A 17,045-nucleotide genomic window follows, 5' to 3' on the forward strand; every position below is an offset into this window, starting at 1 on the left:
CGGAGCGAGCAGCCTCGTCATCATTTCCAGCCTCAGCCTGGAAAGCTGGACCGTGCAGCCGCGCGTGCTCTTGGCAGCCGGGCGCTCGGGGCGCGGCGGCCACTGCTTCTTGGGGCGGGGACGTGTGCGCTCCGGGCGCCCGCGCAGCCACCGAGCCACGTCTGTGCCGCCGGGGCGCGCAGCCCGGGAGGCTCCCTGCAGCGAGGCGTCCCGGGGGCGGGCGGGCGCGGGCTCTGGGCGGGACCCTGGCGGGGACCCTGAGCGGTCTCTAGGACCCGCGGGACGCCGCCGGCGGGCGGGGTGCGGGGGAGACCATAATTTGTTCCGTGGTAATGAGACGGGGACTGTTGGCCGTGGATCCATTTCACAGGCCTGGCCTGTCTCACTAACGAGCTTCCCCGTCCCCGGGCCAACTCGGACAGCTTGCTCATTTACTGCAACGGTCAAGGCTGGCTGGTGCCAGAGCAGCGCGCGCGCGCACACGCGGGGGGGGGGGAGAAACTTTTTTTAAAAAAATGAAAGCCTAGACGAGCTCGTCGGCGGCGCGGGCGCTGCGCGCGGGGTTCGGAGCGGACTCCCCGCAGCAGGGAATCCCTCGGGTCGCGACGTCCCGCCCCGCTCGGCGCCCGCGTGGGATGGTGCGCGCTCGCGGCCGGGCACCGAGAGCTGCAGCCCCGAAGGCCGGCCACCATGGCAGCGCGCCCGCCGCCCGCGCCCCCCGCCCGCGCCCTCCTGCTCGCCCTGGCCGGGGTCCTGCTGGCGCCTCGCGCTGCCCGAGGTAAGTGGCCGAGCCCAGGAAACTCCCTGCCGGCCCCCGGCTCTCCTCCCTCGCCTGCCGCCCGGGGTCACCCGCTGGCTGGGGACTTGCCCCCGGTGGCCCCCACGTACCCCGGGGCGGGGGGGACGCCGAGAGGCGGCGCTGCCCCGCGAGGCGCGCACCGGGTTGTGTGCGCGGAGCCCGGGCTCCAGCTCCCGCGCGGAGAGGAACCCCCTCCAGGTGCCAGGTCCCGGGGGACGCCGGGGACGCTTGGCCCAGGGCCTGGAAGCGCCAGCGCGTCGCCCGGACGGCACAGCCTCGCGGCTGCGCCCCATCCCCTGCCCTCGCGGGTGTCATTTGCCAGGCTGGCTGCGTGTCTTGACAGTTACACGTGTCGCCAGGGATGGTGTGCGTCCAGTCACCTTACCCTGTCTGTCCCTGCTGAATCGCCCCCACCCCGAGCTGTGGGTCACGCCTCCCTGAGGGTTCTCCTTCCATCCCTCCTCCCCACGGGATCCACTCGGGAGACGCACAGGAGCCGCGCAGGTGAGCCATCCGCTTCTCCTCGGGTGTGCGCTCCACAGCGGTCTCCATTTCTTAACAATGACTTTTGCCTCCTTTATTTTCCTTTCCCTCTTTTGTTAATTCCGGATCGCTCCCCCGTTGCCACTGGCGGCCAAACTTGAGCAGAATTTTTCCGCCGCCCGCCACTCGGTCAGTTTCTCGACCATAAATAATCGCTTAAATCAACCTTGTGCAAAGCGACAACTCATTTCGAAGTTAAAGTATGGCTATGATAGCTGTTTTATAGATCTAGGTTTTCCCGAGTTGTATCACCCTGAAAGTGGGCAGCTGTGGATCCTTTCTTTTTGCATAATGAGGACTCACCCAGCAGGTGCCTTTTTAAAAATTCGGAGCTCACCCTGGTCGCCGCCGCCGCCCCCACCGCCTCTGCCGCTAGAGGCGCTGTCGGTCCAGCAATGAGTGAGGAGCGTGACCTCCAAGTCTACATTTCTATGCTTCTATCCACACACAGACATTTCTTTGCAACGACTAGCCTCAGTCACGAACGGTTACCCCTGGATGGTACGTTTTATGCTGCAATTGCCACAGCTACCCTCCAGCCCCACCGCTGTACTGCAACGTGGCTAAAACCCAGCTCTCCTTAAAATCCGCACAGCGAGGAAGACCAATTGGGGAATTGATGATTAAATAAGAGGATTGCACAAAGCAAGGAAGAAGCAATGAGAAAGCCGAGAAGGAGTCCAGCTGACTGTTCAGTTACAGTACTCTGTGACCTGCAAATGAAAATAATAGTGCTCAGAAGTGCTTTTGAAAAACTTTTGTACAAATTGGTTCTTTAGAATGCTTCTTGAGAAAGAACGTTTTGAAAACGGAAACAATCTCCAAGTGTGCCTTGAGGTACCCTTGAACGTGGCATATAGTCTATACACATAAACAGAAGTCCACTGCGTATGGATGATATTTTTTTACAGGCAAATGTTTCCTAATTCAAGCTAATAATGGGAAAGTATTTCATGGAGGGCGGGGGCTTTTATTATTTTATGACTGCCGCTTTGGTGGAGACAGTTTCTCCTTAGGATAGACGACTCAGAAGAGAAAATCAGGGAGGCTTAAACATTTTGAATAGGTTACATGCTGTGATACCCCAGGATTCACTGCTTGTTTACCTTGGGTTCTCAGTATTAAGTCTTAAATCTATCAATGCCCCAAATCATAGCACTGAGGTTGTTTTAAAAAATCCAAACGTATAATGAAACATTTCTTCGTGTTGGCAAGAGAAAAGGAGGAATTGTTACTTGTTGAAAGCGGAGTCCATCCTGGGGTTTGTCTTCCTGTGTGTTACCCTGAGCCCCAGAACAATTGCCTAGTTAGTACCCTTCAGTGGCATGTCACCCCTAATAGGTCCAAAACACAACCCTAGACCCCTAACCCTCTACTCCTGAATCCATTCCTTCCCCAGTATTCCCAACTCAGTAATAACATCCTCTGCCTTCTCCAGATGTGTCATGCTAACACCTGGGAAGTCAACCCTGAGTCACCCCTTTCTCTCCAGAAGCCACCAAGCTCCAAAATCTATTCCCATCTACCCGCTTCCCTCCATTTTAAAGTGTGCCTTCCCTTATACATACTACCTTTTTGTTTTTTTCTTTATGTCTTCTGCAGAAACCTCTTCTCTCTAGTATGGTGGCCTCCCACCTGGTCTGCTGACTTTCCCACCTGTCCCCATGTGGTGTGTTCCTCCCAACACCACATCCAAAGTCCTTGCTGTCAATCGTGAGTTAGAGCGTGCAGGTTTCCTGTTTAAAATACCCCAGTGGCTTTCTGTGGCTCTCAGGAAAGAAAAATCCAAACCTCTGGATAACCTAATCCCTGTTTTTCTTCTCTAATCTCCTTTCTTACCATTCTCGCCTCGCTCACTGTACCCCAGCCACTCTGGCTTCTCTTTTTTCCAGCTTTCCAATATAGTACCGCTATATTGGAATATATAGTATAGTATCCAATTGTACACTATATATTGGATATATATATTGGATACCATATATATATATATATATATATATATATATATATATATATATCTAGGATACTATAGTATAGTATCCAATAGTAATTTTTAAACATAATATTTAATGTTTGTATTATGAAGACTGCAAATATTATTCACAGTTGAGCCACCCAGTGTTCTGTGATTCCATTTTATCCCTCTTGCAACTTTTTGTTTTTCCTAGAGTTAATTGTTGATTTTTTTTTTTTACTGTTTTGCTTTGTTTCCTGTGTACTAATCTCTGCTTGAAAGTTTTTTTCTGAGAGAACTATTCAATTCCTTTCAGCATTATCAAACACATCAGGTAACCTACCCATTATTTTTTCTTGGTGTCCTCTCTCCTGGAGCCCTTTATCCTCCTGTTCCGATATAAACTGGTTACTTTTTAGGCATACAATTTGTCTCAGTACTACCCTATCCCCAAGATGCTAGAAATTGCTCTTGTGGCCATCTTGTATTGGATCACTCGTTTTCTGAGCACCACAATTGTCCCTTTCTTAGTTTATTCCTTGTTTTTTGTGGAGCACATTTTCTAGTAATTTCCTGAGGAAGGGGGTAGGGGAGATAAACTTTTCTGATAACTTGTTAGAAGGCTTTCTTTCACCTGCAAATAACAGAAAACCTGACTACAGCAATTAAAAAATAATATTTTTTCTTTACCTTTAGGTAACATGCAGTTGTGGAATAGCTGGTGTAGCAGATCAGTTATACTATTAGGGAATCAAGCTCTTAGTTTTGCTTGTATCCGCCATTCTTACATGTTGACTTTTGCCGTACGCTTACTGCCTCATGGTCTCATGATGGCTGCTGTACCTTTTGGCATTATGTCGGCATTTCCAGCAGCAATAGTATAACTGACCTGTTAAGCCTGAGGTCTTGAGTACAGAACTTCTCCGTTACAGTATCTCCAGAAAAGACGTCTCCTAGTCTGTTGGGGAGTGAGGGGAAGTCACCTAGCTCTGCTGACTTTGTAAGGAACCTAGGGCTCTAACTTCCCCTTGGGTGGTCATTCAGCCCAGTTGTATTGGCCACCAGTGCCTCCCATTCCCAAGCCTTCCTGGAGTTCTGTGCGTCCATCTCACCTTCTTGATGGCTTCCCTCCTCCCCAGGCAACAGGGCTCCAGCTAAGTAGGTAACCACTTATCTGTCCTCTTCCATCTTCCAAAGCTTTGTTGTTTTTTCTCGCTTGTTGTTACCTTCTCTCCAATTTTTTTTATTGTTATTATTTTTCTTTATCGCACGGTTTCAAGAGGGAGTGCAGATACGCACCTGTGGGTCTCCCACATACATCTAGAAGTCAGCCCATGCTGTTAACTACTACACTCCGCATACAGACATGTTTCCTTTCCCTCACTTGTCATTTTGCTCTTTTTATTCCTTCCTTGTGGAAACAAAAATTACACCCATTTTTAAATGTTTTGAAACTTTCTTTTAAAAATCTATATATACTCAAAGTCAACATATACCTAATTAGATAGATGATGCAGCTGGGGGAACTGTAAAGATTTTTTTTTTTCTGTTTTTAGCTACATCATCTAAAGAAGCTAAGCATATTTCTTCCTGGTGTAGATGATGCTGTAATGAGCTCATTACAGTTGCAAAAAATTTTTTTTGTTTTTGAATCAGAGTGTGTTCCAGAGGCCTTTCTAAGCTAAACTGTTCCTGCAGCATCTATAATTTATAAAGACAGGTGTGAGAAACATTTTCAGATGTTTCTTCTGTACCAAATGGCCAGCCCGATAGCCCTTTGGCTGTGCGCCCATCGGGAGCTGTATTAAACAGCCCTGGAGGATGTACAATTCTTTAATCATTAGCATTCAGGGATTGAGAAAGTGAAGTTGGTATAATCTAGACAGAATGTTTTAGGAAATAGCGTCTGTGCGTGTTTAGTAGCTGTTTCTTTGTGGGTTTTTTGTTGTTTGTTTGTTTGTTTTAGTATTTTATGAAACCTAAAGTTTTTATACCAGCACAGTTGAAAAAGAGCATTTATTGAGTGCTTTGGTGTCAGGAGTTGTTCTAAGATCTTTGCATGCACTGTGTCATCCAGTCCTCGTGGAAGAATTGTGTTGTTTTTCCTGTTATTACTCTCACTCCACAGAGGAGGAAACTATGGCTTCGAATGGTGAGTATTTGCTGAGTGTCAGATGCAGGGCCATCTCTAGGCTGCCTCATGATGGAGACCATGTCTTAACCTAACCATGGTAAACATTTTATCATCTCTGTACTCTGTCTTTGGAGTGATTATAATGTTGATAGCAATGTGATTGTAATTTAGTTTGGGTTTAATCAGAATGGTAATGTACTTCAAATAAACTTTATTTGCCAATTGAAATGTGCACATTGAATATCATGGTCCCTAACAGGCAGCCATTTCAGTCTTCATGCTCCAGCTCAATTTTCATTCTTCTTCCTTCTGCTTTATTTAATGCCCAATCATGGCTCCAGTTGATAGATGGGATGGAGAAGCTGAATAATTCAGCATCATATTGGTATTTTGTAGCCTTTAAGCTTTTATGTCATTCCTAAGGCTGCATTAGGAGCTCAGTTTCTAGGCAAGTGCTTAAAAATTGGGCAGTCTCATCGGGCTAATTCTGGACCTCCCGTCTGTCCACCTGCTCCTGGAAGCTGTGGCCTCCCCAGTCAGCTTAGATGACCCATTCTTAGAACTGTTGATGTACCCCAACATGTCACCCCCCAGCAGGGCATGGTGAGCACTGCATTTTGATCAAACACTTCCTTGTTTTGTATTTTGCTCTATTTGTAATTAAAGCCAAGATAGGATTTAAGCATTTCTTACGAGATTTGTGTTCACATGACTCTGAATATCATCAGACAACCTGGTTTTGCTTTTTAAATCCTGGGCTATTTGCGAGTGTTCTTGGGAGCCTGAATTAGGATTTAGCGTCTGTGTTACGGCTTAAAGTACAATGGGATGGATATATTCCTGAAGTGAAGTATACTAAGTGCGATTTCTGAACTAAAATCATTTTTCCAGCCAGTTTCAGTATAATTGAGATATGATCATGAAAAAATGATTGAAAAAGGATTATGGTCCCTGACATCTCTTCTCTTATAAAATGTGAAATATTTTAAAAGTTGGAAAAAAGACATAGAATAAGTTATGCACCCATCTTCTTCTCAACCAGATTTCTACATGTGCTTTGTAAAATTGAAAGATATAAAATGTTAAAGATATTTTTATAGCGATCCCCTGTCCTTCTTACCCATCCAATTCTTCCTCCTCGTGCAGACGCAACCACTATTCTGAAGTTGGTGGGTTTATGTGTATATACATATCCCTAATCAGTATTTGATATCAGTTTTGTATTTAAATTTTATATAAATGGGACCCGACTGTATACGCCAGCCTTCCGTAACTTGCTTTTTAAAAATCAATATGTTTTTTATGGTGATGGAAGGAGAACTGACTCTGGGTGGTGAACACACAATGGGATTTATAGATGATGTAATACAGAATTGTACACCTGAAATCTATGTAATTTTACTAACAATTGTCACCCCAATAAAAAAAAAGAATATATTTTTAAAGACTCATTCATGTTGATATATGTGCTTGCTTCATTCCTTTTAATTGAATGACTGGACCATACATTGTGCACTCCTCTATGGATAAATGTCTGTTTTCCCCAACTTTTTGATAGTGTGATGGTGCCCGGCTACTTGTCAACCTCCTTACATATAGGTGTGAGCTCTAGAGAACCTGTTGCAAATGAGTTGTTGAGTTGTAGAGCACACCAATTTTCTACTTGAACGTATTCTACACTGTTGCTTTCTACATTGGTTGTACATGCCTACTTCTTAGAGAGGTATGGTTATCTACAATTTGTCCAATGCTTAGCATTTTCTTACTTAAATGTTGCCAAGCTGGTTGTGAAATGTTTTGTTGCTTTTATTGACATTTTCCTGATTACGAGAGACACTAAGACTCATTTTATGTGTTTATTTTGTTCTTTGTATTTATTCCTTGAATAACTTATTCTTATCATTTGCCCATTTTTCTTCTGACGTTTGGTTTAAGAAATCCTTCTCTCTTTCCTAAGGTCCAAAAGATATTTGTTATAAATTCTTCTAAATTTTAGCTTTCTGCTATTCATTCTTAGTATACCTTGAATTTTTTTTTGTTTTTTATTGTATGAGGTCGGCATCTATTTTTTCCCCATGTAGATAAGATAACCAATCATCCTAATAACATTTATTGAATCTTCTCCCCTTCTGATACCGTATTTCCCCGAAAATGAGACCTAACAGGAAAATAAGCCCTAGTATGATTTTTCAGGATGACATCCCCTGAACATAAGCCCTAATGTGTCTTTTGGAGCAAAAATTAATATAAGACCTGGTCTTATTTTTGGGGAAACATGGTAAACACCAAGACTAGATGGATAAGCTTCTGGGTTTCTTGTTCTGTTGGATATTTGTCCTACTTCCAGTATTACACTATTTTCAGTATTCTACACTTTATAAGGAGTTTTACAGTTTAGATTGGTCAGCACACAGTGGTGCAGATGTCAGACACTGAGACCAGCTTGCAGGGGTTTGCATATCAGCTCTGTCACCTACTTACTGACATGTGATCTAAGGAAAGTGATTGACCATCCTGTGTTTTCGGGTCTTTCCCAGTTTTAGTACTGAGAATCTCACATCGAAGAAAACCACTCAGTGCTGGGCAAATTGTGATGGTTGGTCACTCTAAACCTCAGACAAATTATGTAATCTTTGTTTCTCCCTCTATGAAATGATGACAATCATAGTATATGCCCCCATAGGGATGTGGGAAAGATTAAATGAGATAATACATGGAAAGTACATTGAATAGCTCCTGGCTCATGCTAAGTGCTCAAAAAAGGTTAATTTCAGTTCTATTAATTTAGATGTTATATATTAGTTTCCACAATTTTAGTAGTGCTGTAACATTTTTAATATTTGCACTTTGGGTAACAAAGAGTAAAGCTGGTCAATAAGTGGCCTCCTTCTAAATAATACTACAGGCCGAGAATGCTTTAATATCTTTCATCACTCCTCCCATTTATTATTACTATTTTTTAGCATTTTAGTTCTACCATTTTGAAACACATCTCTCGTAAATATATATATATATATATATATATATACACACACACATATGTATATATCCATATACATACGTGTATATAATATATATATATATATATTTGTATGTATATGTATATATGTTGGTGGTAGGCTTTGTTTTTGTTTTTAATAGTCCTGGCTTATTTTGGTTTATCTAATGTTATCAGTTTCTTTTTTCCATCATGGCTCCTTGCAAACCAAACCACTTCTGCCTCCTAGTAGATGTGATTTGCTTCGTATCAAAGTAGTGTTCCATTGAGAATCTAAGTAGCATATTCTTTGTATTTGTTTGCCTGGAAAATGTTTGTTCGCTCTTTTCCATGAATGTTAAGTTAGGTATGCATAGGATTCAAGTTTGACAGTTGTTGTCCTTTAGCGGATTACCTATTGTATCCTGGCCTCTACTGTTACTGTTGAGAAGTCTTTAGCCTAATGATGGTTCCTTTGTACTACACCTGCCTTTTTCTCTGGTTGCTCTTAAGACTGTTCTTTGTTTTTATGTGGTTCTGTAGTTTTATTATCATGTTTTTTGATATAGATGTATTTTAAATTTGTATTTATGGCCTTGCTGTGCTTCTTGAATCCAATCAATTATGGAAAATTCTTAGCTATTATCTCTTTAATTATTGCCTTGTCTTTATTTTCTCTATTACCTTCTTTGGAAGTTTTATTATATGTAGTTGGACCTTATCATTCAGTTACCTTGTTTTTAACTTCTCTTTGTCTCTTCATCACTCCGCTTTGTAATCAGGGTAATGTCTCCAACTCTAAATTTCATTTCACAATTCTCTCTAGCTGAGTCTAAATTGCTACTTAAACTGTCTATGGGCTTACTTTGCATTTTCTATTGCCTTTAATTTTTTCATTTGTGGAAGCTTTATTTTGTTCTTTTTTTCAAGCCTGCTGTGGAGACAAAGCCCCAAAAAACAGTTTCCAGGCTCTCGGCCTCACATAGAAAGGTGCTGGCTCGGGTAGTAAATGGCCATCAACTGTGATCAGATGGCCAGCAGCTGTGGCTAGTTGGCCGTCAGGTGTAACCCGTAAGCCATTGGCCACTAATATAACGGCTGTGGCTACGCTAGCAGAAAAAATGGGAGCTAGCAAAAAGATGGTGGCTGGCAAGCACGGACTGCTGTTAGGATGGTGGGTTGCAGATTATGTAGATCCTGCTTCCTGTGTCTCCAACCCAGCCGCCAGTGAGAATATAGTGGTTTGACTCCCCTATCTATGGCTCCATGGGTGTTCCTTTTTGGCCTCACCGTGTCCTGCGTTCTTATGTGGGGAGCGGGACCAGAGACCCCGCAGGCCGCCCCGCATGACGAATGGCGCAGCGAGCAGGGCCCCCTGCACGACACCTGCTAAATCTTTTACAAATAATATCCTTTTGTTATTGTCTCTACGTATGCTTCTGTGTCTTTAAAACTTTTGTTGTCTTTTGTTGTCTTTAAAACTGTATGTTGTTATCCCTTTCTGATTATTCTGTCATCTCGTTCTACGGGTGTTGAGTCTGTATTGTCATGGATTATCTCTTCCAAAGCCTTGGCTTTTGAATTTTGAACTCATTTTCAATATCTTTTCCCTCCACCACTACCCTCTCTGCAGGAGTCCTGTGCATCTTGGATTATAAAAGGTCCAGTGGAGTAGTTTGTTTCCTTATGATAGGTGTTTCAAGGGTTTCACTTATCTGAGCCCAGTTTTTGTGTTAATTTTTCATTTGGGGAATTTTACTCCACATGGTTATTGTAATTTTGGTCTCTACATGCGTATGGCAAAGACTGGACATTTTTACTTCTCTTGGAAGGTTCCCTGTCACAAGCTCTCTGGGTGTGTGTGCCGCTTTGCAATTTCCCTGGGGCATTTTGTAGACTTTTTTTTAGACTCTTGAATTTGAGAAGGGCAGTCCTGTAAGACCCTAGCTTTATGTAAAGCTCTCAGCTCCTGTTACCATCTCATGTGTTTGAGATCATATCTCCTGTCATTAAAACTACATCTCCTAGATGGAAGGCCTACATCTGCCGAGCCTCGTGGATTTCCATGGTACTGGCCATGTTTTAATGCTCTGGCTATAAATTCTCTTTTTATTTATGGATCCTGGTAATTTCCTTTCCTTTCTTTCTAGTTTAGTTATGTCTATACTATTAAAATGTCCCATTTTATTTAGCATTTTTATGTGGTTGTAGTGGGAAGCTTTTCTCTCTGTATCAGCTCAGTCCCCCATGCTTTCAGAACTGGCAGCTCCCAACATTGAGTCTCTCGCTCTCTCAGCCCACACATTTATTTGCCTACTGTAATCCGATTGGGCCAGGAGCTGGGAATATGATGGTAGGATAACCAGACACAGCCCCTGCCTCTTGGCGAGGGAGTGGATCCTAAAGATGTGCAGAAATCGAGATGGACCCACCTGGCCCCCTGATTCTCAACTTCAAACACTCCAAAAACTCGGTCAGCAAAGGGAGTCAGCTGCTTTCCCGCTGTTGTGTTCGTCTTTGCCTTGGCAGCTGTGGGGGTGAGATGTGCTGAGGATGGGGCCAAGCACAGCTTTGGGGGTGAAGCCATCAGCTGTTCCCATCTCCCTCTGGCTGAGGCAGAATGAACAGCTGGGAAACAAGAGCACATACACTCCCAGAAGCTGCTCCTCTGCCAGCAGAGGTGTCAACAGAATTCCATTCATGTGAGCCTTCCAGGGGCGCATATTGAATTTGTTCCATACTTTAAAATTCAAATAGAGAGAGCGGATTGTACAGTGGGGTAAGCTGACGACTGAAACACTCATCTGTACATCTTTGTGAATCGTGGAATGCAGAGTGTGATCCCATGGAGATTGATTTCTCCAGAAAAGTCAGATGTTTGATTCATCACTAAAATTTGGATTTAGTCGATTCGATTCATTAGGTTGTACTTGTAGTTTCTTAGCAGGGAAAATCTGTTCCTTCAAGCAAAATTTATTCACCTGAAGTGAATGGTTCTCCTGGAACTTCCTGGCCCAGCTACACATAGTTCAGTCTCTTCTCTTTTTCTTGTCTCTGTTCACCCTTGAAAAGTGCATTTCAAACTTCCTTCGTTCTTATTCAGTACAGGTGAGGGCCACGACATTGGTCACAGAGGCTCAGCAAGAAAAGGGTGACAGAGGGGCTGCATAGGATGTGGTTTGAGAAGCCACGCCAAAGCCACTCTTTTAAAGCACTAAAAAGTCCCTAATAGAAGCTTCCGTTTCTCTTAGAGGCATAAACGACATCAGATAATGAGGTGTATTTACCCGCCCTGAAGCTGCGTCCACGTGCATGCCCAGGAGCAGAGGGCTGTGTGTTCTCACCTGGTAGCAAAGAAACAGAGACTGCTGGGGTCCTGGCCGGAAGGCGGGTTGCGTGAGGAGGCATGACTTGAGTCAGGCTTGGCCTCTTTACTGCGGTGGGACCTCAGGAACCTGCAAAATGTTTCTGATCCTCAGCTTCCTGTTTGTCAGAGAATAAGCACAGAGCCTACCTTACTAGGTGGCAGTGAGCGTCGAATGAGGAGAATGTTGGGCAAAGCGTCTTGTAATTTACCGTCTTTCCTTTAGCTTGGTACTACTGTGTGCTATTAATATTTTCATTTTACAGATGAGGGGTCTAAGGCAAAAAGAATTTGTGATTTGCGTTAGCTCCTGCATCTTTTAACAGGCTGAGCCAGGACCCAATTAGACAGTTGATTTCAGAGCCCATGTGATGACCCACTGGGCTACCATGGAAAAAACATGACTTCCAAGGGCCCTTCCAAAGCTGGGACCTTTGCAGCTGTCCCTGGGGTCTCGGGTTTGAGGAGAGACCAGCTCATCTTTCCAGGAAGGCCCTGATGTGGAGCATTACTTGAGACCTTCACTGCATTGGTCTTAGGGGCTTTTCCTGGCATTGGGCCCTGATAGGAAAAATAGGACCAGAAACTCGTTTTCAGGGTCCAATGTCTGTGACCCTTTGTTTTTGCATTAAAGGAATATGTGGACTTGGGTAAAATGTGTTTTTTCTACAGGGGAAACTTACTATTCAGTAATTACATATATTGCCTTCTGTTCTCTCTCACAAATAAAACGCAGGACTCACCCCACCCACATTTATTCATCATGGTTATAGAAGATATTTAAATTATAAATTTACATACATGAGCATATTAATTATCTATTACTGTGTAACAAGTTACCATGACCTAATGGTTAAAAAGTCCGCACACTTATGATCTCACCGTTTTTGTGGCTCAGCAACATCGGCACAGTTTAGCTGGGAGCTCCTGCTTCTTTCAGAGACTATAACCAAGGTGTCAGCCAGGGCCCGGGTCTCATCTGCAGGTTGGAAGGGTTCTGCTTCCCAGCCCACATGCTTATTGGCAAATTCCGTTCCTTGAGAGCTGTTGCGCGGAGGGTCTCAGTTCCTGGCTGGCTGTTGGCAGCCTTCCCTCACCTCCCTCACAAGCAAGCCTCTCCAGCAGTGCAGCTTGCTTCCTTGAAGCAAGCCAGCTTAGAAGGCAACAGTCAGCCAGAAAGACAAAAGTCAGTTTTTGTAATCTCATTATGGAAGTTACCGCCATATTCTGTTGCTCATAACCAAGTCAGTTCTCTGTCAAGGGGAGGAGATAATACAAGGGCGTGAATCCCCGGAGGCAAAGGTCATTGGGAACCATTTTAACAGTCTGTCTACCACAATGAGTTCATTATAATTAGATAATGAGCACGGTTAATATCAGGTATGGCTTTGACAACTGGAAGCTTCTGTCTCAAGGGTGTCTCCTTACCAGTACAGGCATGCAGTGCCCTGCTAGTAAGGTGGCTCTGTGTTCCTGCTTCTTCATTCCTTAGCTGTTCCACGGTTCCATGTCCTTATTATTACAAAGCACATCGCTGCTGCCTGACAGATCTTTCCCTACCATAACCTCCAGCATTTGGCCTAACTCCCACTTAGCTTAGCCATCACTTCTTCAGAGATATCTTGTTCTTGGTCCTTGCCATCCCACTGCAGTCGAGGAGAGGTCCCTGTTAAGTGAGTGCTCAGCGCTCTCCATTTCTCCAGCAGAGTACTTAGCATGTTATCATCACCGGTTTGTCTCCTCGGTTAGAATTTAAGTTCCAAGGCGACAGAGACCCCATCCATCTTACTCTCCGCTGTCCCCAGCACTAAACACAGCATAGCTGCTCGATAAATATTGGCACAATGAGTGAACAGCCCCACTTCATGTGCTTCTTTCTCATTTCAACAAATGCGGTTCACTAAGCTCTACCCTTAAATGTTTGTCTCTGTGTGACATTTCATGTAAACGAATTAGCACATTTGGAAAATCATTTTTAGAAACACCACGTGTCCTAGTATTTGGTACGGAAGAGGTAGTTAGTGTCTATGAGTGATCTAAAAGAAACTACTCTAAAGAATCTTGTGGAATGAGTTGAATGTTATTTTTATATAGGGTAGAAAATGTGAGCTGATAATTTAATAAACATCAGACGCGCCCTGTACCCTTTGTAGCATGTTCTTGTGGGCTCCCTGAGTAGCGCAGAGATGAAAGGATACAGAGGAATAACTGCAAGTTTTGGTTTGGATTTTCTGTAGCTAGTGTCTAGTGACCTACTGAAGATAAACTTAACTGTATACTCACGTTTTTTTCTTTTCATTCCCCCTCCCACATCAAACTTTTGATGTGATTTTGACCCCAATGAGTCCAAGTTCAATTGGGGGATAAAATGACTTTCTAAAACAAAGCTCAACTTCATCAACTACAAAGCAACATAAAGCAAAACCCAAAACCCCACACCAGGCTCATTTGCAAATCACAAATTTGGCTTTGTTTTGTATTATTTCCTTGCATTGACCTTTATTTATATCCACGTTGGAGGATTTCAGTGAATTGGAGAAAAACAATTTTATATGCAGAAGTTTGAAAACATCAAAGTTTATTGTTGATAAACTCACTGTAATTTTAAAAGCACATTTCTTAAAGTTGTGGCCTATTTATTTTTATACACTTTTTTACAAAATGTATTATAAAAATACGTGTATTATAAAAATATATTATTTTTATAAATAGGACACAACTTTCTTAAAGCTGTGCCCTATTTATTTTTATAATACATTTCTCTCTTGGTGGTTTACCGTCAATCCTTTGTAGAAAGAGCGTAAAACCTAAGCCTAGATTACAACATTTTGAAGTAGGTTATCAAAGGAGTAGTGAACTTCGTGTTGCTGAAGCGTGTTCATATAAATAAGAACCGGTGGCCTAATGAGGCGTGATTCTGGGAATAAGGATAACATACTAGGTCTACAAATTAGCATGCCATACTTTTCTGTTTCTATACAGTTGATCCTTGAACGACATGGGGATAAGGGGTGCTGACACCCTCCCGGCGCTGTGCAATCAAAAATCCAAAACTGAATTATTGTTGATTTTGCACTTGTTAGATGGGGTAGTATTCTATAAATGGCATAACTGTTTGATGGTGTTTTCAAATCTTCTGTAAGCTTACTGATTTTTTTTAAGATTTTTTTTTTTTAAATTGGGGAAGGGGAACAGGACTTTATTGGGGAACAGTGTGTACTTCCAGGGCTTTTCTCCAAGTCAAGTTGTTGTCCTTTCAATCTTAGTTGTGGAGGGTGCCGTTCAGCTTCAAGTTGTCGTCCTTTCAGTCTTAGCTGTGGAGGGCGCAGCTCAGCTCCAGGTCCAGTGGCCGTTGTTAGTTGCAGGGGGCACAGCCCACCATCCCTTGCGGGAGTCAAACCACAACCTTGTGGTTGAGAGGACGTGTTCCAACCAACTGAGCCATCTGGGAGCTCAGCGGCAGCTCAGCTCAAGGTGCCGTGTTCAATCTTAGTTGCAGGGGGCGGAGCCCACTATCCCTTGCAGGACTCGAGGAGTTGAACCGGCAACCTTGTGGTTGAGAGCCCACTGGCCCATGTGGGAATCAACCGGCAGCCTTCGGAGTTAGGAGCACGGAGCTCTAATCGCCTGAGCCACCGGGCCGGCCTGCTTACTGATTTTTTTTGTTTACCATTTTTATCACTGACTAGGAAAGTAGTATAACTTTCAACTAGAGTTGTCAATTTATCTATTTCTCCTTTTATTTCTATCAGTATTCTTCATGTGATTTGAAACTCTTATTAGGTTTATACACATCTAGGATTATTACGTCTTCCTGATGAAATAACTCATCTATCGTTGTGAAATGTCCTCTTTATTTCAGACAGTAATTCTTTCCTTTAAGTCTACCTTGACTGATATTAATATAGCCACCTCAGCTTTCTTATGCATGTTATAGGCATATGTATGCATGGAGTATCTTTTCCTATTATTATTTTTATTATCATGTTACTTTCAACGTATCTATGTATTTATGCTTGAAGTGCATTTCTTGTGAACATTAAGTAGTGGACCTTGCATTTTAATTCATTCTGAGGGCCTCTTCTTTTAAAAATGGAACACTTAATCCAATTACTCATAATCTAATTAGTCATATGGGTAGTTAAGTTCAGGATCTTGCTAGTTCTTTTACATTTGCCCAAAGTATTTTTGTTTCTTTTTTTTCTTTTCCTGTTTTCTTTTGGATGAGTAGTTTTAGTATTCCATTTTTAAAGTTATGTTTGTTAATTTGATTATGGTTATCTTTTAATGGTTGCTATGGGAATTAGAACCTTTAACTTACTTCACTTATCAGAGGAGTCATAGAAAAGAGTATGGTCTCGCTGTGAGATCCAAAAAGTTATTGTGAAACTAGTATACCAGTGTTTTCCTCCAGTTTTATAGTTTTATTTTTACATTTAAATCATTGATCCAGCTAGTGTTCTTTTTGATAGAGAGTGAGAATAGGAGCCCCCTTTCTTTTTAGATGGCTACCCAGTTGTGACTGCTCTTTTATTTCAATTGATTTGAATGCTACCTTGACCATGTACTAAATTTTTGCACATGTTTGATTTGCTTCCCTCATTTTAATTCGCTTCTATTTAGTGCTATCCATGGAGTAGTACTGCATGCTTGATTATTGCTACATGATCTTCCTAATATCTGGTAGATCTAAAATCCTCACACAGTCCTCTCAGAGTTTTTCTGTACCATCTTATTTTCCATGTAGACTTTGGAATCTAGAAGAAAGCTCCATAAATGTGAGCAGGATTGCACTGAAATTGCTGATGAACTCAGAGTGGAGCAAGCACCTTCTAAAGTGTGTGCCGTGCTGCAGTTAGCCTTCCGGAAGCTACCTTTATGGTCTTCCCACCTGCTTTTCTGAAGACTCTTTATCGCCAGCCAGTGGCATTATGGTTATTGATTGTTACCACATCTTCTGTGTCAATTTTGTGGGTTAAAACATTTCAATTCACATTTGAAATTAATTGCTGAGGTTTTCGGAGTCTTCACAGGCAAACCACTCTCCCCCTCTTAAATTCAGAATGCATTGAGTACGCAGGGGGCTGACTGTGTGGTAGCAAACTGTCACTTACCACTGGAAAGCTGATTGGAGAACTTGGCTCTGCGTCTGTGGCTGAGTGGGCTTGTTGGTTCCCGTGCAGATCTGCAGATCTGAGAGTCGTCAGTCTTGCTGACACTATGGGATCTTACCTCACAGGGTCACTACCCTTATCGGAGGGCAGAGGGCAGAGC

The 17,045-nt window shown here is 43.1% G+C and overlaps 1 protein-coding gene across 1 annotated transcript in view; it reads left to right on the forward strand.

The window, feature by feature from the left end:
• Positions 1–494: 494 nt before the first annotated feature.
• The window catches only part of ADAM12 (ADAM metallopeptidase domain 12), a 325,340-nt gene continuing 308,789 nt past the window's right edge, over positions 495–17,045 (forward strand). The window contains exon 1 of the mRNA XM_081074714.1: positions 495–778. Within this exon, the coding sequence (XP_080930840.1) occupies positions 691–778 (88 nt within the window). The 5' untranslated portion in view covers positions 495–690. The remainder of the gene's footprint in view (positions 779–17,045) is intronic.

Source organism: Rhinolophus hipposideros (genome assembly GCF_964194185.1).
Source record: "Rhinolophus hipposideros genome assembly, chromosome: 15".
In the NCBI taxonomy this organism is placed as follows: Eukaryota; Metazoa; Chordata; class Mammalia; order Chiroptera; family Rhinolophidae; genus Rhinolophus; species Rhinolophus hipposideros.